Source organism: Scomber scombrus, chromosome 4 (genome assembly GCF_963691925.1).
Source record: "Scomber scombrus chromosome 4, fScoSco1.1, whole genome shotgun sequence".
Lineage (NCBI taxonomy): Eukaryota > Metazoa > Chordata > Actinopteri > Scombriformes > Scombridae > Scomber > Scomber scombrus.
In genome coordinates, this window is record NC_084973.1 from 10,128,154 (window position 1) to 10,151,699 (window position 23,546).

The 23,546-nt window shown below is 41.5% G+C and overlaps 1 protein-coding gene across 2 annotated transcripts; it reads left to right on the top strand.

Moving 5' to 3' along the window:
* Nucleotides 1-3,286: 3,286 nt before the first annotated feature.
* On the top strand, nt 3,287-23,199 carry LOC133979163 (rapamycin-insensitive companion of mTOR-like). Of its 2 annotated transcripts, none has more exons than XM_062417629.1 (37): nt 3,287-3,335; nt 3,450-3,497; nt 4,972-5,069; nt 7,835-7,899; nt 8,252-8,383; nt 8,555-8,618; nt 9,196-9,322; nt 9,498-9,667; nt 10,063-10,130; nt 10,615-10,682; nt 10,814-10,896; nt 11,399-11,486; nt 11,739-11,829; nt 11,965-12,031; nt 12,256-12,336; nt 12,614-12,714; nt 12,880-13,045; nt 13,754-13,855; nt 13,971-14,017; nt 14,109-14,244; nt 14,355-14,554; nt 14,661-14,787; nt 14,951-15,115; nt 15,355-15,431; nt 15,566-15,644; nt 15,731-15,840; nt 15,931-16,018; nt 16,161-16,253; nt 16,349-16,455; nt 16,943-17,172; nt 17,300-18,404; nt 19,620-19,927; nt 20,070-20,276; nt 20,391-20,543; nt 20,947-21,070; nt 21,166-21,304; nt 21,398-23,199. In XM_062417629.1, exons 1-37 carry the CDS (start codon nt 3,287-3,289, stop codon nt 21,476-21,478), a joined length of 5,244 nt encoding a protein of 1,747 aa, XP_062273613.1. In that variant the 3' UTR covers nt 21,479-23,199. The 2 variants fall into 2 exon arrangements, with proteins under 2 accessions (XP_062273613.1, XP_062273614.1); XM_062417630.1 differs by having other exon boundaries at nt 19,668-19,927.
* Nucleotides 23,200-23,546: the final 347 nt, after the last annotated feature.

Genomic DNA, 23,546 nt, shown 5'->3' on the forward strand with positions numbered 1-23,546 from the left:
AGCCTGCTTTCTGGATTTTTTTTTTAATTAATTGTTTTAATTAATATACAAACACATTTAGATACACTGTGACACAAATATATCAGTAATTTCATGTTATAATTTCATGCATTGTGCAGAGCAAATTACAAACACATGAACAACAGAGACCCCGCATAAATTGTTTTGAACAAACATATGTCAAAAAACTGATGACTGACTGTCTCCTTGTCCTCAAACAGATTAAAAAACCTGTTCATGAGACTGAGAAGGGGAAAGGGAGAGGAAAGGAGATCACCCACAATGCAGGTAACCCAGAGGAAAAAGTGCTGGCCAGGAATATGGAAGGCTACCATTAATTGTCTCAAGTTACTAACAAACTCCTTGTGCTCAGTATTGATAATATCCTAGCAGTAACTGCACAGGTCTATGACTCGTGTTGTGCTCTTTCAGATGACTATGTGCAGAATGAGCGTGTTGATACAAGCCATAGTGATTTAAAGCAGTATGACGGGGCTCAGTCTAAAGAAGAGTCTGAGGATTATGATGACATCGGAACACTAGTTGATAGGTACAAAACATGATACCTACATCTAGAGATAAAAATGCATGCAACTTTTCAGTCGCACATTTTATCCCTTGCTGATTTTATGCTTTCTCTCCTTTTTAGTGGGCTTGAGGCACAAAATTGTAAGTAGCTTGGATTTTTTGTAAGTCATTTGAATGTGTTACAATATGAAAGTATGACAATAAGGCCTCTATTTAATCATAACTGTTCATTTTCCTTTTTTCCAGTGGTTAAGGAGGATGATATTTATGATGATATAGATGATCTGGAGACAAGGTAGTCCTTTTTTTATATTTCCTTTGAATGGATGGGTCAGATTTGGTCATTTATTACAGTAGAAAGCACAGAGGGTGCATTTAAAGTATGCCCACAGTATAGGAGACACTAGGGGTCAGTGTTTAACCAAAAACACTAAAGTCACTTTCTTTGACAGAATCAAGTGTTAGGTTGAATTGATATGTTCCTCAGTCAGGCTCAAAAGAAATACTGCTTACAAAGGCGAGTGTCACTTGAAGTCAATTCAAATCCTGAAGAAGTGAATTTATGTTTCTTATGTGTTGGTGACACTTAGTGGTTAATATGATTATTGCAACCATTATAACCTGTTGCCATGTTGGTTTTACAGTTGAAATACATTCTTGAACACTTGTATAAACTAATTTAATCCAATACTACCTTTTAAAGCTCATAATATGGAATTTTGGTTAAGAATGAGTGAGAGAAATGTTTATTTAACTCTCTGATTATTATTTACACAGGTGTGATATTTATGATGACATCGGAGAAGGTATGTAACACAAATATCTTATTTTACTACTTTTTATATGACAGCTATACTTACGAGTCAATTTGCAGATTACGATTTTGCATAGAAAACATACAATCAGTTTATAAAACACGATCAGTTGATATGCATAATTAGTACTTCTACTGTTGATATTGCAAGTACATTTAACAAATGATAATTCTATACTTATGCTCAACCAAAATGTTGAATGCAGGACTTTCACTTGTTATGGATGTTATGTTATTAGGATTCAATGTAACAACAAACAAACAAAAAGCTAATATTAAGAAGAAATGTTTCCTTTTTCCTACAGACTGTCTATGAACTCAGCTGATCTACAATATTGATGAGCACAGATCAGATTACTGGATACTACAGATTTCAACATCCCACAGTATACAGTGTTTGTATATTGCTGATAAATTACTTGTTTGTATCATTTAGAGTATTGTACATTTTCTTGATCATCAATACATAATCAATTGATACATGATTTATTATATGATTTATGATCAATACATGACTGTGATAAATGTAATGTTGCAACCTGTTGTAATTTAAAAAATAAACATGAACATTAAACCATAAACATAAACATAGACATGTAAGAAAGGGAGAGACAGTCACTTACATTTCTGTGTAGTGGGGTGTACAATGTGTATGCATATCGACATGATAAAACACTGTGTACAAAAAAGCAGAATATAAATAGAAGTATGAACACTAATATACATTTAAAGATGAGTCTATGTGTAACAGGCTACATATCTTGTTCCTACAGTTGGATGTTTGAGCTTCACAGTTCTCAGTTTGTTTTTACATTCATCTACTGAAAATGGGTAGTTTCTCTGTGCTTGTTGAAAATGCAATATTTAATGAGTGGGCCTACGAGCATGATTTGTGACACCACAAACAGTTTGGAAACCAATCAATTATGAATCATAATGAAATAAAGATAACATAAAGGACCTGACCTCATTTTCAATTTGTTGATACAGTCCACAGGGTAACAGGGCAAAGGATAAAAATAATTTTAAAAAATTAAAGAATAAATTGAAAAATATTTTAACAGTAAAGGTCGGCAATAAAATTGGATTTTTTTTTTAGTTTTGGAGCAAAGTAACTATGTGCACATTTCTTATTGTTTTTAAGTTGGATAGACTCAAAATACCTTCCAAAAAAATTCCATCATGAAAAGTTCAAACGGAGTGATGTGAAATGTTCCCAGTAAAATTAATACATTGACAGTCTGCTGAACTTTCGGGTTTTTTTCTCATAACATAGTATGTAATAATAATAATAATAATAGTGTCAAATGATTTGACACTGTATACTGACATTCATAAAACAGATATTTAGTTGTGTCTGTTATCAATATCCTCAAATCTTGTGATTAATTTGTTGGTAAGATATCTATTAAAGTTTGATGGGGACAACAAATGTATATGAGATATATATATGAGAAAAATGTGAGCCCACATACATTTCCTACATGGAATAATTGTCCTTTTCCTGCAGAAATAATTTCTTACATGTTTATGAGTTCATTTGTGACTAATAACAATATTTGCTCCACTAACATAGAAGGTAGTTTCCAATTCCTGTAGCTCTTGACTCTCAGAGTGGCACCTCTTCAGCTGAAGGAGAAGCATTTATTACCATATGATATCCTTTTTTCAAATAAGTGACAGGAAAGATTTTTAGATCAGATTCCTCACAACTGAGCTTCATCCTTTTGTCTGCAAGAGAAATAATATTCCTGTTAATCCAGTGTTGTAAATATAGTGATCTACTCTTTCTGCTTAAGTACTCATAGTTTTAGTGTGCTGATCTGTGCTCAATGGGAGGTCTGCCCTGCTGCTGGCTGCCTATGTCGTTGTATTTTTTTTAATCTTTTTCTCGCGAGAAGCCACGAACTTTCCGGTGTTGCGTGTGTGTATGTTCCTGGAAACATGGCGGCCAGCTTCCGCGGCCGTCCTATCCGGAGTGTTCGGATGCGAGGTAAGCATGAACAAACTCGGCTCAGTGGTGTCTGTGTTGAGGGGATATTGTGAAAGTAGATGTTGTGATGCATGTGATGACCCCGGCGTGTCCGTGGTGTGTGTTTTTGAACAGGTCGGAATGACAGCGGGGAGGAGAACGTACCGCTGGATCTGAGCAGAGGTGAGAGAGAGAGAGCGAGAGAGAGAGAGAAAGAGAGAGAGAGAGAGGCTTCATCTCATCTCAAAATGGATGAGCAGCCATCAACACTAGCCCTGTGAAGCGAAAAAACACTTACACAGTGTCCTGCCGTTGTTATTACCATTTCTCCGGGGTCCCCCTTGTTGCAGTTCGTCTTATAACACTGCGAGCAATGTCTTCATAAGTGGCGGTGGCGAGCTAACGTTAATTTAGCAGCCACCAGCTAACCAGCAGCCATGACGACGCTGTGTTGTTGTGGTCTGTGAGTGAGCAACATAGCCTGTTATTTATCCAGCCAGCCAGCCATACGTGCTACAGTCATATGTTGGTCATCGCTGGCTGTGTGAGAGACATCTGAGTAGCATTTAAAAAGCACACAGAGTGCGCAGAGTGTTTTTTCCCTTTTCTTCTAACTGATGCACAGCTGCACAGCCTGTTCACATTTTTTACTCATCCAGCAGCAACACTGCACAACAGTTTGTTTACATGACTGTTTCAGTCTTTAGCACCCACATCTCTGCTGGTTTTATTCTAACTGTCTAAATACATAAATTAGGGCTGTTTTATAAAACCAACTGTATCTTTGTGTCCATTACATGATGGTAACCCCCCCCCCCCCCCCTAAACATAAGCCGTAAGTGACACTTTATCTGTCAGCTGTTTCGTCATGGATGTGGATAAAAAAATTAATCCATCCATTATAGATGATAGACAGATTATCTTTTTAAACATTTATGTTTGTAAATCCTGTCCTCAGGAGATTGCTGTAGTAATTGTTTTTCTTATGTGTTTTAATTAGCATTTTTGAAGAAAATGTATATTCTTAATTACATAATATTACTGTTCTACTATTTGACAGGTGAGCTCATAGGACTTGGTTTTACAGTCCCGTATTATAATCAGCAATCATTCCTAGGGTAAACGTTTCACTGGGGTCATAAGGTGGGCACCCTCTTTCCTTGTGTTTCGAGGAACTTCAGGAGGATCAGTCAAGTTCAGGTTTTAGCTGTCAATGATCGAGACCTGTTTATGCAGACTGTAAATCACGGTAGATGGTCACTGTTAGGTTAAGTATTGTATGCATCTCTTTAAACTGATGCTTTATTAGTTTCTGCAGCATTTACCTTTCAGTTGAAATACAGCGTCTGGAGCTGCTGAACACGTTCAGACACTGATTCTTGCTAAAATAACAATCCTCCCTAAGAATAGCTTGTTTCGTGTCAAGCACATTTAGCATTAAAGTATGCACTGAATAGTTGAAAGGAACTGAAAACACAAAACACTTCCCCGCTCTGGTCTGGCTTTTGCTGTCTAGACCTTGTTTTTAGTGCACACACTAAATTAAAAACAACTTCCTTCCTGACACATATCAATTACGGTTCACAGACTAATATTATGGCAATAATGCTTAATGCTTGTCTTGGTTACATTGTATTTTCTTTTCTTTGTCCCGCAGAACCATCAGAAAACTTCCGTGAAATCCTTCAAAATGTGGCCAAACCGCATGGAGTCAGTAACATGCGAAAACTGGGCCACCTGAACAACTTTACAAAGGTAACACTGTCGATTTGTGATGCTTTTTATGCCAGTTTTTCATCAGTTAAACACTGAGAAATAGTGAAAGTGCCAAAATTGCTTTAAATTATCTCCGAAAGACCAATCGGAGAGCCCCGTTAATTCAGACATGTGACGTTTCATGGCGGCTGTTTAGGTGTCTGTAAAGATGACTGTCTGTGCCCCTCTTCCTCTGTGGTGTCACCACTGACCTCTCCTTGATCCTCTCCTCTCTGGTGTTGCTGCCAGCAGGCCTAGCTGTGCCTGTCATTGTGATGCTGACAGTGAATGTAACAGGAGCTCTAGGGATGGGAAAGCACTCCTAATGTGCACCAACAGCAGCACTTTGACTTTGAAACCTGAGATTTCGAATGTTTGAAACATTCACAGTTATGTATATGAATGATACATTTACGAACAGGGCAAGTGATGTATTATGATCGGTCTTGTGTTGGTTTTTGTTGTAATGTCAATGGTACTAATGAAGAAATGTTAGAGAGCAACTTAATGTGTGTTCAGCTCAAAAGAAACATAACATCAGAGATTAGAGATTGTAGGAGGTGACAGAACTGCTTTAGATCACAGAGGCCAAGTATTCAGGCTCTGTCTTAGGGCTGGGCGATATGGACAAAAGCAAAAATCACAATATTTTTAACCCAATGCCTATTGATTTCGCCACAATATTGCAGGTGCTGTTGGTGCTTTCACAAACTATTTACACAATAAGATTTTTTGATAACTAATCATCAGTAATGTGGATATAATGACTAAGCAAATATTAGAACAGCCAAAACAATCTGGTAAGTTCACATCACTGTAATGCAGCCTTTAAAACCAGGAATAGGCAACACTTACTCCATATTTAGTCTTAATTCAGGCTATCAATATATCGCCCTGCCCTACTCTGTTTGTCTCACTGTGTTTGATGATGTGTTGCACAGATTTATTGTTTGCAAAAAAGCAGAGGAGGAAGAAGAAGAGATTCAGTTGTTTTCCTATTGTTTTAGTGCGGATGGAGAACTTTTTGAAAAGGGTAGTGTGTGTGGAAGTTGTCACTTGTAAGCAGTGTTTTTAGATTTTAGAGGTGTTTTTCTCACTGTGATGGACTTCCATCTAACACATACAGGGACACACTCAAAAACCTTTCTGTTATTCTGAACAGGAAAAACAGGATATAGAAGATTATCAAATAATTTGCAGAAGAAAAGAAAGTATAAGGGGAAGATCGCAGCTTCTTGTACTTTGAGCACAATATTTTTGCTCACCATTATATCTCACTGAAAAATGTTGAAAGCATTTGCACAATGGGCCAGCTCACCTCCTCCAGGGCATAGATCCCTGTCAAAATATTTGCTGGTTTCTGCTGATCGACCTGCTGCCTTAAACCACGTTTGGATTGATCGCCAGTGCCCTGCAGACAGTGAGCATCGGCCTTCAGAAAACTTGGCAGCTGGCACCGAAGCAGGCTGAAGGCTTGAGTGTGAGTCTGTCATTGGTGCACCTAACTCTCTTGTTTACAACAAGACAGCAGGGTAATATCCATGACGTGTGTGTCTGTGTGTGTGTGTGTGTGCGTGTGTGTGCGTGTGTGTGTACGTCTGTTGCCTCTGATTCCTTATAAGGGTTCCAGGACAGGGAGGGTGACCTAATCCCCCTGGAGAGTGTCACATGTCCCTCTCCCCCATCTTCTTTCCCTTCCTCCTGCCTGCTTGGGCTGTGACATCACAGCTGGTTCAAAACAACCCCCTACTCCAGCAACAACACCCCCACCCCCCACCCCCATCCCATACCACCCCATCCCACCCCATCCCTCTCTAGCTTTCCTCTGCGGTTTATGTCGGAGAAGAGGGGAGCATGCATCACTGAGGGAAAAAAGTCACAGAAAACTACCTGTCTAATTCACTCGTCGACTTTCCTGATTGTGCTGCGTCATGATAGCGAGTTTACACTGAGCTGCTGTGACAGAGCGGCTCTGACTTGTTGGTACTGCTGGAGCGCCTCTAAGAAAGGTGGCAGCTCCAAAATTGCAGCATAATTTTCCCCAAGAAGCTCTCTGCTCTCCGCTCATTGTTTTTTAGTCTGTGTAATTGCTGGATTTTGCTGAGCAGTTGAAACAGACAAAGACTCGTTGTTTTTATAACGAACTGCCTTTGTGTACATAAAATGTGAAACTTGTATACGCCAGCTGTGTGTGGGCCCTCCGTTAATGATGGAGGATCTGTTGCGAGGGGAACTGCTTAAAGTGGCAATTCATGCTGAAAACAGGGTTGATTTTCGTGGCCCGTCTGGGAATGAGGCAGAAAATGGGACGTACAGTTTGGATGTGAGAGGAAGAATATTACAGAACTAGTCAAACACTCACTTTCTTTCTGTTGTGGCGACATACATTTCCGACATCATCAAGCACATTCAATCAAGAAACGCAAGAGGTGACATAAGCCTCCACCGAGGACTGGACTTGTGAATGTGTTGCCTTGACGCTTTCATAATTATAACCTCCATCGACCACCAGCGAAAGCAAAAACATTCATCCATTCACGATTTGGTTCCTCCAAATAAGTCAGCATGTAACAGACACGCCTGCACGGCTGCTGCAGCACCCTGTAGGAAAGTGTTGTGTTGTTGGTTAGTTTGGATATAAACAGTTTGAGGTGTCCTTTTGCTATCATGATGCCCAATAACCAGCTATATGTTTATTTTTGAGCCAATCACCATCACTGTATGAATCAAATCATGTATTTCTTGTGTGTCTGTGTGTGTGATAGTTGTTATGCAGCATTGGCCACCATGAGGAAAACTTTGGGTTTACATACGAAGAAATCATCGTTTGGTAAGTGTTGTTTGAAAGTAGTAATTGAGTGATAGTACACCATGTTCGTTTCTCAAAATGAGCTCTGTGTCAGAATCATCGCTTTGTAGTTTGTGTAGCAAATGAAATTGCTAAAAAAAAGGCAAGCATTATCAACCCATTACATTGATGACCTATTGGGTTGATTATTGCCTGCCTTTTTTGTCTGTGTTTGTCTGTATTTTGAATTTTAAACACAAGTTTTTCATTGAGGAGCAGCTGGAATTTATAAAAGAAGGTTGTTAAATGTGTACGTTGTCTATTTTGGCATTTTCGACTCACTCAAGTGTGTGATTTTTTTATTTTATTTTATTTTATTTTTTTTAATCCACAGTCTACGGTTAGCTCTACTCAATGAGGCTAAGGAAGTGCGTGCTGCAGGGTTGCGGGCACTCCGCTACCTCATTAGGGACACCATCGTGCTGCAGAAGGTCCTCAGACTACAAGTGGACTATTTGATAGCCAGGTGAGAGTTGTGCTGTGTCCATAAGAGCCAGGTGGATAGATGTTGTCAGACTGACTTTTAATATAGGGTAGAAGTGTACGTGCCAGATTCTTTTGAAATGCAACACTTCAATCACACTTATTTTCTCCTACTTAAAGGACATAACTAATTATGCCTGTGTGTTTTGTGTAGATGCATCGACATCCAGCAGAGCAATGAGGGGGAGAGGACTCAGGCTCTGAGACTAGTTCGAAAGGTGAGATTATATATGTATATATGTGTTTTGTTCCTTTTTATCCTCAGAGGTTCTTTAATTGATCTGTAGAGTCGCTGTCACTTCGCTGGAGGAATGTGCCTACTGCTCTCACTGCTCAGGCTTGTGCCAGCATAATGCCACTGCAAAGATCATTGGGTTAGCAGCAGTGTCAGTGTGTGGACGGTTTGCACGAGTCTGCAGCCGAGGATATTTATAGCTTCTTCTGTAGTTTACTGTAAACCTTCATCACACCCACACTCGCACTCACTCTCACACACACACACACACACACACACACACACACACACACACCGAGGCAGGCTCTGGTTTCAGGAAGACCCCTAATCATACAAGCAGTAATACAACCCTTGTGTTCATGACATAAAGCCTGATCACAAATGTACGTTTATGTTATCACATTTTACCTTTGTCTCATCTGTTCTCTCTGCTCTCTCTTCTGTTTCTGTCTCTGAGCATTCTCCGAAAAAAAGTTCAGGTTATTTTTTTGTCTCTGTTTGTCCAGACGTATTTGATGACTCATGTTTGTTTGTTTTTTTCCCTCGCCCTCCCTCTGCAGATTATCACTGTCAATGCGATGCTTTTCCCCACTTCTATTGCAAACTCTCTAATCGCTGTGGGAACTGATGGACTACAAGAGCGAGACCGCATGGTCCGCGCAGCCATCGCCATCGTCTGTGAGCTAGGTGAGTCCTGTTGAGATGGAGGTACACAACACAGATGTAAAAGGAAGCTATAACTCTCCCATCTTTTTGTGGGCACTTTCATGTTGAGCTGGGTAGAAAAAACCTTGAAAAATACGTATTTTGCTTTGAATTAATACAAAAAGCCTCTCTAATATTTCTTTGTTGTTGACTGTAGCCCTAAAGAACCCAGAGGTGGTGGCCAAACGAGGAGGCCTCAGCACCATCCTCAAGAGTGTGATTGACTGTCAGCTGAGCCGCATCAATGAAGCTCTGATCACCACCATCCTCCATCTACTCAACCACCCACGTACCCGGCAGTACGTGCGCGTCGACGTCGAGCTGGAGGTACACACACAGAGACACTCACAAACACACACACACAGATATGAATTGAGAGGAAGTGGCTGTTTATAAATGAGCCTGGGAGTCATTCCAGTCAGGATTAGCAGCTGTAGGCTGCCCGTCTCTTTCCCATGGAGCTTAGAGTAATCAGTTACAACGTTCCTCTAAAGCTTCATTGTCTGTAAACAGACACCTGGGAAAGAAACATCTCCTCACCGCACTCATAATAGCCCAATAGATGTTATATGAGACAGGTTAATTATTTCTGCAAGAGGTTTTATGGAAATGTTTAAAAGATTTTTCATTTATTTTTGTAAAAGAACAAATAATAAGTTGAATGTTTTTTTATATGTGCATTACATGTGTGTGTGTGTGTGTGTGTTTGTTCTGTTCTCCAGCAAATCCTCGCGCCTTTTACAGATTTTCACTACCGTCACAACGCAGATATGGCTGAAGGGCAACTCAAGTGAGTGTGTGTGTATGTGCGTGTGTGTGTATGTGGGGTATGAAGAGTGTTAGTGTTACAGTAGAAACAAAAAGATAGTGTTCTGACATTTCCATCTGTTTACTGTTTTCTGTGTTCCTATATTGGTAACATCATGCGTTGAGAGAGTTGAGGGTTTGTATAGTGTTTTTGTGATGTGACCCTTATTATCAGAGCTACTTGACTCCACATTGACTCACCCGAGGGTAAAGTGGAGCAGGGTAAAGTCATGATAATCCGCTAAGTCACTCTGAAAAGACGGGCTTTTTAAATAAAAGACCTTTTTATTGATTCTCCTTGACTTTCATGTTTTGCTCTGCTTACATTTGTGGTGCAGTCCTGCTCCTTTCATGAAAAAGCTTCATAATGCTGTGTGAAAAGTGCCATACCGAGATCATAATAATGATGTGTGCATGGAACATGGTGTCCTGTTTTTTTTTTAATGTTTGTGTTTTCATGGTTACAGGGAGGACAGAGAGTCGCGTTTCTTGTCTAGTAGAATGGCCATAGTTGCAGCTTTCCGCTCCTGGTCTGGTAAGTGCTCAGATAATAAACATAGTAAATAAATGTTGTTATTTAAGTGAGACATTTATATGAATTTTTTTTAAATGTATTGTGTCTTACAGTTGAATGTCTCTGTCATTGTCCTTTTTTTTTGTACTTAGGGATTATCAACCTATGCAAGGCTGGAAATTCTGGCATCCAGTCTTTAATTGGCCTACTTTGCATACCAAATATGGAAGTTAGGGTGAGTATTGAAACAACTGCATAGCAAATATGCAAAAATGTCTCAGAAAATGCCACGAAAGCGACCAAGAAATCACTGATAAATATCTCGACTGTCAAGTATTCTTCCCACCAGCTTTAGTGTTACCACTCATTTCTATGGTCACCAATCTGTTCTCATTCACCACACATAGCACTTGCATTGACGTTAGCCATACTGACCTGAGTTTTTCCAGGCTTTCACCTTCTTTGGGAAAGATTCTGGTCATGTGTGTTTTTTTTATATTTGGAGTCATGGCACAGACGGATCAAATAACCACAACAGATCAAGTCCTCATAGATGTTATCACTGTTACTGTGGATTCATAGAGAAACTAGAGCTCCCTCAAGCCTTTTGGCGCATAATGTTCCACAGCGGTACAATTAAGATTTTGGAAGTGCTCTTTGGAGTGCTGGTAAATGTACTTAGTGCAATATCTAACACGTGTGCGGATCTCATAGCTTTAATGTAATTTGCCCTGCAGAAAGGCTTGTTGGAGGTGTTATACGAGATATTCAGGCTCCCTGTGCCCATTGTTACTCAAGACTTCACAGAAGGTCTTCTAAGTGTTGGTAAGAAAAACATCTTTTCTTTTCTTAAGAGTTAATTTTTATACTTCATCCTACTGTATCTTGGTACTCAGTAGTTTGAGTGTTTTTATACACAGCTCTATTAAGTGTAAGTTTAATAAGGCTGCTTGGCTTTGCATTGTAAAAACGTACTCCAGAGTTTTACACTAAAATACTTTGGTCATCTTATAACATAGAATAAGTCCGTATTGTGCACAGATCGTATAAGATTTTCTTTGCTGTGGTCTACCTCAGATGCCGCCAGGTTCCAGGACACCTGGAGACTGTCTGATGGGTTTGTTGCTGCTGAGGCCAAAGTCATCCTACCCCATCGAGCTCGCTCCAGGTGAGAGATGACACATGAACAGAGAAATAGAATAGGTTGAACTTTTGTGAAGCGTAACCCGCTATCTGTCAGCTCAGTCTTTACATGAACCGTGAAATTTGAAATAGATTAAATTTCCTCTGTTTGGTACAACAGGCCGGATCTGATGGACAACTACCTTGCGTTCGTTCTGTCTGCCTTCTTCACCAGTGGGCTGCTAGAGGTGAGCCGATGCAAGTCTGTGTATACTGCGACCTAATCTTTCTTTCATTCCTTTTTTTTCATGTTATTAAGCTAGTACGGCAAAATAATAATACAATTACATCATTTAGGACTGAACTCCTCTGAGTATTTTGCGTCATCTCATTTACACGCAGCGGTTTTGTGAGTTTTGGATGCTCCGATTAAGCCACGTCCTACTTTCCCCTCCTCCGTCTGTCACTGCAGGGTCTTGTTGAAGTGGTGACCAGCAGTGATGATCAGCTCGCTGTCAGAGCCACCATCCTCTTGGGAGAACTTCTACACATGGTAATATAAAAATAGGGGCAGTATCTGTGACACTCGGCATATTTTGAAAAGATGGAAATGTGTTCGGTTTTTTTTTGCCCACTGATGACACCCAGCACACTAAAGAAATCCTTGGCTGTTAATGTTTAGGCTTGTTTGTCACCGCACAAAAAAAGTGTGTATATTTCTATAATATACTGCCAGCTTATAATTATAACAGCTGCCATGACGGCGCTGTTATAATACTAAATGTATCAATCTTTGCTTTTTCTTCCACCATCCTCTCTCTCTTGTTTAGGCAAACACGATCCTTCCTCATTCCCACAGTCACCACCTGCACTGCCTTCCTACCCTCATCAACATGGCAGCCTCTTTTGACATCGCACAGGAGAAGCGACTGTGAGTGCACTTCTGTACAAACACACGTTTTTTAGCAGGACTATACATTCTTGCACAGTACATTGCATTTTTCTCTCTTCCTCATAAAAGCTCTCACATACCATTTCTAGAAGTGAATCATTTAAAATAACATTATAAATATATCTTAAACTTTGCGTGTTTCAGTCGAGCAAGTGCGGCTGTCAACAACCTGAAGAGGTTCCATGAGAAGAAGAAGAGAGGAACGAAACCAAACAGTCTTTATCTGGACCACATTATCCGCAAGTCTGTGCCTACACATAACCGCAGAGAGTCACACTCACGTTCCCACCGGGACATCTATGTCATTAAGGTAAGAATAAACCATGCTGCTAAATATTTTACATTTTTAGCACCTAACCCTAACCCCTAACCCCTAACCCTAACCCAACATATAAAGATGGTTTAAAGGAATTCTCAATATGTTTTAGCACACTCCAAAATTGTCGTTATTTTGTTGCAAGCTAGACACCAACTTATCCAAGAGTGACTAGTGGGTCTAGTTCAGGGTTTGGAAAATGTGCTAAGACAGCTGTTTGCCAGCTGTTGTTGATTAGCAAATGGCTCCAATGTGTATTCTTCTTCTTCTTAAACCGCAACGTCTCATTCTGTTAAATACTCAAGAAACAATGTGTGAACAAGACAGCTTTGAAGTTATTAGACAGCACCTCAAACAAAGCTGGTCAAGCTGTTTCCTTTTACTTTCAGTGTTTGTGCTAAAAACTGGTTAGACGCATGTAGTTTATTGCAGTTTTAGGACAGATGTGCTGTTTGGCACAACGTAAAGCAGATGATGCTCAAACTCAAGAAGCTGTGTTCACACCTAAATCACAGGCTGGAGTGGATTATTGCCTTAATAAATCAAAGATAATACTGATATCTGATTTCTGCTAAGCAGCATAATTCTTGGTCATTAGTCAAATAAAATAGTTGCAACAACTTTCTACATTCAAATCTTTGTATTCCTGTTTTCTTACATTGTCAAATCAGTATTTCCTGTTTTCTGTGTTTCTGCGTTCAGGACACAGAAGAAGCACTGATGTTGAATCTGAGAGAAAGTCACATTCTCAACCACAAGCAGAACCTGGAGTGGAACTGGTTGCTCATTGCCACCATCCTTAAGGTCAGGCTGTTCTCATGTAGCACCACAGACTGCCTATCACTCACACACACACACACATGTGCCATTGCCATTTTTGGATTGTGTCTCATGTTTAAATGTTGTTTTTCTCTTCCAGTGGCCAAATGTAAACCTCAGGAACAACAAAGATGAACAGATGCACAAGTACGACCCAGTCACGCCATTAAAACGGATAAAAACACGTGAAGCAGTCTGAGTGCTTTTCGGATAATTATTGAATACTTGTTTTTTGCAGGTTTGTGAGGAGACTGCTGTACTTTTATAAACCCAGCAGTAAATTGTATGCAGGCCTGGCATTGGATCACCCAAAGGCCAGACAACTCACTGTGGTCGGCTGTCAGTTTGTCGAGTTCCTCATGGACTCAGACGAGGTTAGAAGAGAGTCTCCACAAACACATACACAGGTTCCTATTTTTAAGGTCCTTGTTATTTTTTTGTACTTCTCTAACCTGCCTGTCGTGTTTGTCCTTTCTCTCTCCAGGATGGTCAGGGTTACCTGGAGGAACTGGTGAAGGACATGGTGTCATGGCTGTCCTCATCCTCAGGGCTGAAGCCCGAGCGCTGCCTGCAGACTAACGGCCTGCTCACCACACTCAGCCAACACTACTTCCTCTTCCTGGGGACGCTCTCTGCACACCCACAGGGGGTCAAACTGCTGGAGAAATGTGGCCTGTTTCAGTGGTGAGTGTACAGAAACGCACAGGTGATGGACACACTTTATCAAGCTCCCTGTAAAAAAAAAACTCAATATACTGTCTGTGCTTGTTTTTTTGTTTTGTTTTTGCAGCCTGCTGAATCTGTGCTCTGTGAAGAACCAGGACGCTGTGCTGAAACTTGCTGTATCCACACTGGACTACAGCAGAGACGGTCTGGCCAGAGTGATCCTCTCCAAGATCCTCACTGCTGCTACTGATGTAAGGAAGCCACACAAACAAAAACAACACCTAAGAAGCTGGTATCAGTTGTTTAGGATTGTTTAAAACTCCTCATGTCGCACAGCACAGCTTTTATGGTCTCTATATAACGACTGGCGGAATCAATAATGTCCCCTCTTTCTCCCACAATGCCTCTGAGCAGACGTGCAGGCTGTATGCCACCAAGCACCTCCGCGTGCTGCTACGAGCGGGAGTGGAGTTCTTCAGTAGCTGGGGCATGGAGCTGCTGGTCACACAGCTTCACGACCATAGCAAGACTGTGTCCATGGAGGCTCTGGACATACTGGACGAGGCCTGCGAGGACAAGGTGACTGCTCAAAAATGGGTTAAAATGCAAGCATCAGACAGGGCTTGAAAGGGCATGAATACTCGTGTTAGTCTAAAGAAATTGATAATATTTGTCTTTAAAGCTAGTGTATTGAAATTACAGTGGAATACCCTAACCCTTAATAGATGTTAAAAGAGTTTTTTCATCTTGTGAGGGTTGTGGTTGTTGTGTGTCAAGCCCCTCCGTTGTCTCACTCTTTGTGTCGTGCTGTTTGACAGGCCAACCTCCACGCTCTAATCCAGCTGAAACCAGCTCTGTCCCACCTGGGAGACAAAGGCCTCCTGCTGCTCCTCAGGTGGGTGTTCACCACAACGGCACTATTTACCGAATATCACAGATAATATGTTTTGTCACTTTATGTAATGCCAAACTGTCCATCAGTGTTTGCGTGCCTTCTCAAACACAGTATATCTTGTCTCTACTGTGCAGGTTCCTGTCCATTCCTAAAGGTTTTTCCTACCTCAATGAGAGGGGCTACGTCAGCAAACAGCTGGATAAATGGCAGAAGGTAGAGCATATTTGCAGACAGTAAAATAAAGAGTTTAATAGACGTTTTAGTTTAACACTGAGACCTGAATGTATTTTGGATTGCAGGAATACAACCTGAAGTACGTGGACCTGATAGAGGAGCAGCTCAACGAAGCACTAACAACCTACCGCAAACCTGTTGACGGAGACAACTACGTCAGACGCAGCAACCAAAGGTGAGAAGCTGCACTCGAAGATGTGAATTGTTGTTAGTCAACCTGCCGAGCCCCCTGGTTGTTTATAATGTCTCTGATTTTTGTCTCCAGGTTACAAAGACCAAATGTCTATCTCCCCGTGCACTTGTATGGCCAGCTGGTCCATGATAAGACAGGCTGCCATCTATTGGAGGCTCAGGTAACTACTTCAGCTTAGTTTAGTAGCACACCGGGTTCTTTCTCCGTTTAATGTTCTACTTTCCGTTGCCCTGGGGATTAGGGGGTTGTGCAGATTTGGCAGCCCTTCCTCCTAATGCTCGTCTTTTTCTGTCGGTCTCCAGAGTGTGGTTCCTGACCTCAGCTACACGGTTCGCTCCCCGATGCTGGACACCTGGGAGGGCATTAAACAGCTGAAGTCTGCTCTATGGGCTTTGGTTAGTAACACTTGATATTAGTTCATGTCTGTGTTTCTGCAGTTACTCTGTCACTAAAATAATAATGGTCATAATGTTTGTTGTTTTCTGTGCAGGGCAACATTGGCTCTTCAAATTGGGGTCTGAATCTCCTGCAGGAGGAGAATGTCATTCCTGACATCCTCGCGTTGGCGCAGCACTGTGAGGTGCTATCAGTACGAGGGTATGTCATTTTTGACACAAATGGACACTCACAACTATAAAGCTCATCTTTCATTTTTAAAATACTCACAATGTGTGCTACTCAAGATTTCATGTCTCAAGTATCTAAAAGTTCTGTTTTCTTCTGAAATAAGACAATGTTCATTACAGTTCACAGTAAACTGGTAAGGGCAGTTCATTGTTCTATTAATAGAAAGTGAAGAGAAAAACTGGGGAAAATTAGGTTCTTAGCATGCTGAGATCATTCAGACATCAAAGTTATTAAAACAATTCTCCAGGATTCTTTTAACATTTCATTTTCATAATACAGTTTTTGAAAAATTTGAAGAAAAATTTTCTTTTCATTTTTTTTGTTGTTGTTGTTTTGTTTTGTTTTTGATTTTCCACAATCAAATCTGCTCTATAAATAATAATGATAATTTCTAATGTGCAGTCATTAGTAAGTCTTATGTTTATCATGTTTACTAACCATTCTTTCATATCCACAGGACGTGTGTTTATGTGCTGGGTGTGATCTCCAAGACCAGACAGGGTTGCGAGGTGCTGAAGCAGTACGGCTGGGATGCAGTCAGACACAGTCGCAGGACGCTGTGGCCTGTCACTCCAGATGAGGTTGACACACAGCTGACCTCTGAACTCTCCTCAGTACCGAGCACGCTCAGTCTGAACTCTGAATCCACCAGCTCCCGCCACAACAGCGAGAGCGAGTCTCAACCAAGTATGTAGGACTCCAAAAAAACCTTCTATTTCTGAAATGTACCTAGTTGTGTTTATAATATTTGTATCTATCCTGGAATATATATTTTTGTTCTTGTGTTTCTAATTCATTCCTTGTGCTCTCTCAGACATGTACATTATGGATGATGACAAGTATGAGGTTCTGGACCAGTCAGACGAGCCCTCTTTCTATCTACACTCCAAACCAGTCAAGGACCGCAGCCCCTTCACAATCCTGGCCTCCACGCGCTTTGTTCGCACACGCTTCCTCAACTCCCTGTCCCTCCCCAGCAAGAAGCTGCGCTCCACCAGTGACCCTAAGACCCCATCGGGCTCTCGCACCCCTACTGAACTCAAGACGGGGAGCATGAGGCGAAACAGGACAGTGACTGAGCCCTCCGTCTACACCCCAAACCAGGGGGACGTCTTCACCCCTGTGTACAACGGCAGAGGAATGCCGAAGAGTCCCACAGTGAGCCTGGAGACGTCGTTCGTTGGGACCAGAGGGGGCTCCGAGGAGCAGCTTGTGGAAGGCAGGTTGGCCAGAGGAGGAGGAGGATCAGGCCTTGGACTGAGCGGTCTGGTAGGGCACGCGGAGCATCCCAGCCGGGAGAGGGAGCAGAGCAGCCGTGAGCGCCTTGCAGGAGGAGACGGCGGCTCATCGTCTAGTGGAGGCAACTTGGGAGGGGGTGGAGGAGGCGGCGGAGGTACTCAATTCAAAAGCCGCAGTCAGAGCTTTAACACGGACACCACAACCAGCGGCATCAGCTCCATGAGCTCCAGCCCGTCCAGGGAGACCGTTGGAAACCCCGAGCAGCCCGAACCTGAACCAGACTCTTCCGACTGTGTGAGTCTTAACACGGTCGTGTCGGCGAAGACTGTCAAAACGCTCTCCTCCCTCACCCCCCAGTCTCAGACCAACCACATGTCCACGTCTAAGTCCTCCACTGTCTCTCTGGTACCGCCCGGCTCCTCGCACACCCTCCCTCGACGAGCTCAGTCTCTCAAGTCCCCGTCAGTAACCACCATCAAGAGCCTGGCTGACTGTAGCTTCATGTACACCAGCCCAAGGGACGCACTGGGTTATGCTACACTGAAGAGACTGCAGCAGCAGAGGATACACCCGTCTCTGTCTCACAGCGAAGCGCTGGCTTCACCCGCTAAAGATGTGCTGTTCACAGACACCATTACTATGAAGACCGGCAGCTTGGACTCCAGGCTAACACCTCGCAGGTAAGACCATGCTACAGGGAAAATAAGGCAGAAAACTGACACTGTTACAACTTGGAAGTATTTATTTTTTACTTTTGTCTTCATGAATGCTTGTGTTACTGTTTTAAAATGATGTGTCAAATCTCCATCATCTCCATTGTTTGTTATGTGAGGGTTCAGCAGATATTGTGTGAAGTGAAAGGTTTTGGTTTCTGTCTATCAGCAATCACAGTTTTGTATGTTTGTATTTTGCGAACGTTCTTCTGTGTCTGTCAGGATATCAGATAGGAGGGATACCTGTCCAGATCCCAACATCTTAAGTCCGTACCGCAGGCTGTCCACAATTGTCCCGCGGTGGGTGGACCAACTCAAGAGTCCTCGTTAGTAGAGATGTAGCTTCTAGCGCAGATGTGATCCAAACGTGTCCCCGCTGCTTTTACTTTAGTAACAACTATAGCTCTACACCAGTGTTGCGTTGCCATTGCTTTGACTCCTGTAACTCTTCAGTGTGAGTAAACACTCCCCCTGTAGTCTGGTCAGCTGTTAGTTGTACTTAGAGCTGTAAGCCTTTATAAAGTCAAAATCAACACACATGTACAGTAAGGCACCACTTTCTGGATGTGGCTTTACTGTTTGCTTCACTGTATGTTAACTGACACAAGTAGTTTATTAACATCTTAACTTCCTTCACAATCACTGTACACGTTGTTATAGATAACTGATTACTTTAAACTTAAAAAATAGATAATTGCTCCAAAGTTTTGCATTTGTTTTACTCAAAATTCTCCTGAATGATGAATGGAAAATTACACTGATGTATTTTTTTACTGTCCACTATTAAAAACATACAGTGATTGAAATATTAGGTTAACTGCGCTGCTCTAACCCCATCTTCCCTAGGAGAAAAATGACAGATTTATACTTCTGATGAATCTCACCTGCCTTTATTTAAATTTGTATGAGGTGTTTTTCTCCATGTGAAGCTATAGACAACAGTTTTTTGTTGTTAGTATTTTTAAAGTGACATTGCATTAAGGCAGTCGTCAACATACAACTGCTGCGAGTGTGTGACCTGTAGTTTCTGCCCTGCTAGCTTTCTACTGTATGAAAGGCTTTAGAGTCCGTTGTGTTCCCAACATCCTTCTCACTCACTGCTCACAAACTCTCCATCTCTGTGCTCTTATCCACCTTTCTTTTTTTTTCCCACTTACTCCCCGCATTCCCTTTCTGTCCCAGTCTCTCCCCCCGGGTCCTCTCACATGCCTCTCCTCTTGCCCTCCCTAGGTTTCTGAAGGCTCTGAGCTTCGCCTCTCTTGATAAAGAGGAACTACTCAGCCCCATCAATCAAAGCACTCTGCATCGCTGCTCTTCGGTGCGCTCTATGGTCTCTAGCGCCACCTTCGGTTGCAACGATGACTACGTTGGCCTAGCACTGCCAATGGACATCAATGACATGTTCCACATCAGAGACTCGGCCTACTTTCAGCAGAGGATCAGCCCACCTTCAGAAGAGAGAAAGCGCTTCCTCTTTGGTGACGGAGATGGTAAAAATAACTTGATGTCTGAATAAAAGACAAAAATGTTTGAAAGAAGATATTTTAAAACAAAATGAAGCTGTAGATGTAGGGAGAAGAGCAGTTTTTGTGAGGTAAGACTACATGCTTACTGTGGTTGTTCCCTCTATAGGTGATCGCCCCCCTCTCCCCTTACTGAAGACACAGTTCAGTATTTCTGAGCTGATCGTGTCCCGAGGCGATAGCCAGAACCACACGGTGGGTTTAGACGAGACAGGGCTGCAGGAACACACTGAAGAAAACTGCCTCTACTGTGTAGGATCCAGCGTCCTCGGATACCCCACACAGCCACAGATCAACAGCACGCACCCACGGACAGGTGAGTGCGCACACACACACACACACACACACAGTCATCACACGGTCAGTCCGTAAACTCAGCATTGATCCAGAATGTAACGCTCTCTCTCTCTTTTTTTTTTTCCTCTGCCAGACTTCGTCGACTTCCCACAATGGGGAGGCCAGAGCGGCCATCGTCTGGAGGTGATGCCTCAATCCAAGTTCTCTGGGGTGTCAGGCTGCAGCGATGCTGCTGTGTCACAAGGTTCAATCTGTGGCACGCTCACACCTGGTGACATTGTCATAGGTGAGACTGTGAATAACCACAAACTGTTAAGACTGTTTTGTTTTTGCACCAAAATAATGTTTCAATATTACTTTGAGTTCCTCAACAAATAACACTGAATTTATATTTTCATCATATTACATTTTACAGTCACAACCAGAAGATTTGGCTTCAGTGTGATTTATTTTTATTTATGTAATTTTATTTATTTATTTTTTAAGCCTGTTTCAGCTGAGGTAGGCAGCAGTGACAATGATTTTCAGATTTTAAAAAAATCTGTCCTTAATATTTTATTGCAGAATAAAATAAATAATTGGCAGCTTCAGTTTGGTTGAACAGTACACAGTACATTTCACTCATAGAATTTTTTTTTTTTTAAATGTATTGGCATGAATATTTATTATATCTTTGATGTGTCCCTTAGGTGCCAAGTCGATATCAGAGGACGGCCCTGCCTCCCGAGTCTTACTGAGGAAGGAGGTGCTCCGCCTCATCATCAACCTCAGCTCCTCTGTAGGAACCAAAGGCCACGAAACAGGACTACTGACGTAAAGCTCTTTCTCCTCCTCTCTATACTTCCTTATTTTGAGCTGCATGTTGTCCATGTTTTTAAAGATCTGTTAAATCTCTGCCTTCCCTTCAGGATAAAGGAAAAATTTCCCTATGCGTTTGACGACATCTGCCTGTACTCCGAGGTTTCTCACCTCTTAGCCCACTGTATGTTTCGCCTGACCTCAAGACGCTTCATACAGGAACTCTTCCAGGATGTGCAATTCATGCCAGTAAGTGAAAATTCCACCCTTTCCCTTTTTTTCCTTTAAATGTCTCTGTGCTTTCTATCACATTTATGACAATCCTCTTTGCTCTTTCTCCAGATGTTTGAGGAAGCAGAGGCGATCCTGACAAAGCTACCAAAACCTGTTGAAGAGGACATTGACCCTCCTGTAGAATCCTGATCATCTTCACCCCCCTTGTTTTCCCTGCACAGCCCCCAATCCTGCCACCCTACAAACATGGAAAGAACTCAAGAATGAAAGACATACGGCTGTAAGGACAGGGAGGCATTTGGCATGTTTCTGTTGCTCTAAACAGATCACCACAGCCAAGGAAAATGAGGAGGTGGTCATCACTCAACTTCTCTTCTAGCAAAATAAGAGCTGGAAACAAAGGACGTCAGTATCTGTAAACAAAGTTTAACCTAACAGGCCTAATGCTGTTTCAGACTTTTTTTTTTTTTTAAACAGGAAAAAGGGGGAGCAGTTTAACCAAATACTGTTTTCAGATGGGGTGGCAATCTTGAGCAACACTCAATAATAATAATAATAACAATGATAATAATAATAATGATAATAATAATAATACATCAACATAATGCTTAAGGACAAGCTGGATCATTAAGACAAAGACTCACGCTGTGTTAAAAATAAAACAAAAAAAGAAGAAAAAAGTCTATCCACATTTTCTCTCTTTCCAGAGGTGGTGTTTTCTGTAAAGAAATGAAAAAGGCATGTTGTTGTGTCTACCCAGTGATTCCTCAGAGCCCTTGTTCTTTTTCCCCCCTTATGAAACAAAACACTAAAGAGGGTCCTGCTGTTTTTTTTTGTTTTTATTATTATTATCTGGAGCCTTCCTGGTTCACTTCCCGACCCGACCTGCGATCCGCTCTAGCCAGATAATGTGCTTTTGCTTCTCTTGCCTCATCACTTCCTACAACCTGTAGCCTCTTGTCGACACAGACAGCCAATTACTTTTCTATTTCTTGTATCTCAGACAATCAAACATCACTAGTATTGTACTTTCCTAAGCACTATATATGTCACCCTTACACCCTACATAAGGAGAATAGCATGTAATTTTATGCTAGTTTATGCCATCCTTTACCTGCTTAGGACCTTTAAGTCTTTGGAAAGGTGCTCTGTTGTATAAGTTATCTAAACTCATTACAGATTTAGTACCAGACTCCGCTCTTTCCCAGTTATTTCTGAAACCCAGCGTAAGCCCAGCAGTCCCCCGACTCTACGCCTACTTACCTCTGTGCTTCACTTCCACTGCATGTGCAACAAGCATGGCGAAGCTGTAACCTGTTTGTCACCTTAACGTGTTTTCTCGCTTGTAGAACGTTTTTGAAGATAAGTTGCCATTACATGCTGCCATTACATTGTAGGAATATAATTACCCCTGAATCTGTTTCCACAATGCAATATCACTGTCTGTCATTGGCTGAGACGGAGGAGGGGAGGAAGAGGAGGAGGAGTGAGGAGAAGGAGGAGAAGGAGGGGGGGAGTGCGATGACTAAAGGATTTGTAAAAGGTTTCCAGGGAAACGGGGGAATCTCTGTTTCCATTGGCTTGTTTTTGCTATAATGCTGCTACACAAATGGACTCATAGAGAGATGATTCATAGATCAGCTGAGTGATGTCAGATCCGATCTATTTATTATATGTCTGTACCATAGAGTGAGCTCAACCAGAGAAGAAAAAAGTTATTTATATTTTTTCCTCAAGACTGTATTATAATTTAAAAAGATTTGTTTTTTTGTTTGTTTGTTTTTTTTTCTTCTTTTGCCTGAATCGTGGTTTCCCTTGTATAATGTGTACAGTATGTTTTGGGGGCATTGATGACCTAAAGAAACATACAATCCTATCAAAGGGATGCATTGTTAATAAAAACAAAATTGAAATACCCAAGATATTGGACCTCTATTTTCATCAGATTTTTCATTTTTGAAGTCGTTACTTCTCTCTTAATTTACTTAAAACAGGCATACCACAATGTCAGTGTCTGCTTCAGCAGTGTTCTCGTGTCGTAGATTGGGGTCATAATGTTGATCAACTGTTAGGATAGCTGTATCAATGAATAGATGAATTACTATTGGAATTACTATTTTACTTCTGCATTGCAAGTTATTTCCTTAAAATTGTCATTAAATTAGTTTTCTGCTTTCATGAAACTTTAACAGAACTTTCCAGTCAAAACTCCTCCACATCAAGAAGAGAACTGCCAATTGTTTTCTGACCATTTTAA

Bases quoted from the DNA above. Each gene is read 5' to 3' on its own strand.
- LOC133979163 (XM_062417629.1), top strand. From the start codon at position 3,287: ATGGCGGCCAGCTTCCGCGGCCGTCCTATCCGGAGTGTTCGGATGCGA. The intron at 10,131-10,614 runs GTGAGTGTGTGT...TCATGGTTACAG, and splicing joins ATGGCTGAAGGGCAACTCAA to GGAGGACAGAGAGTCGCGTT. The intron at 18,405-19,619 runs GTAAGACCATGC...TTTCTGTCCCAG, and splicing joins TCCAGGCTAACACCTCGCAG to TCTCTCCCCCCGGGTCCTCT.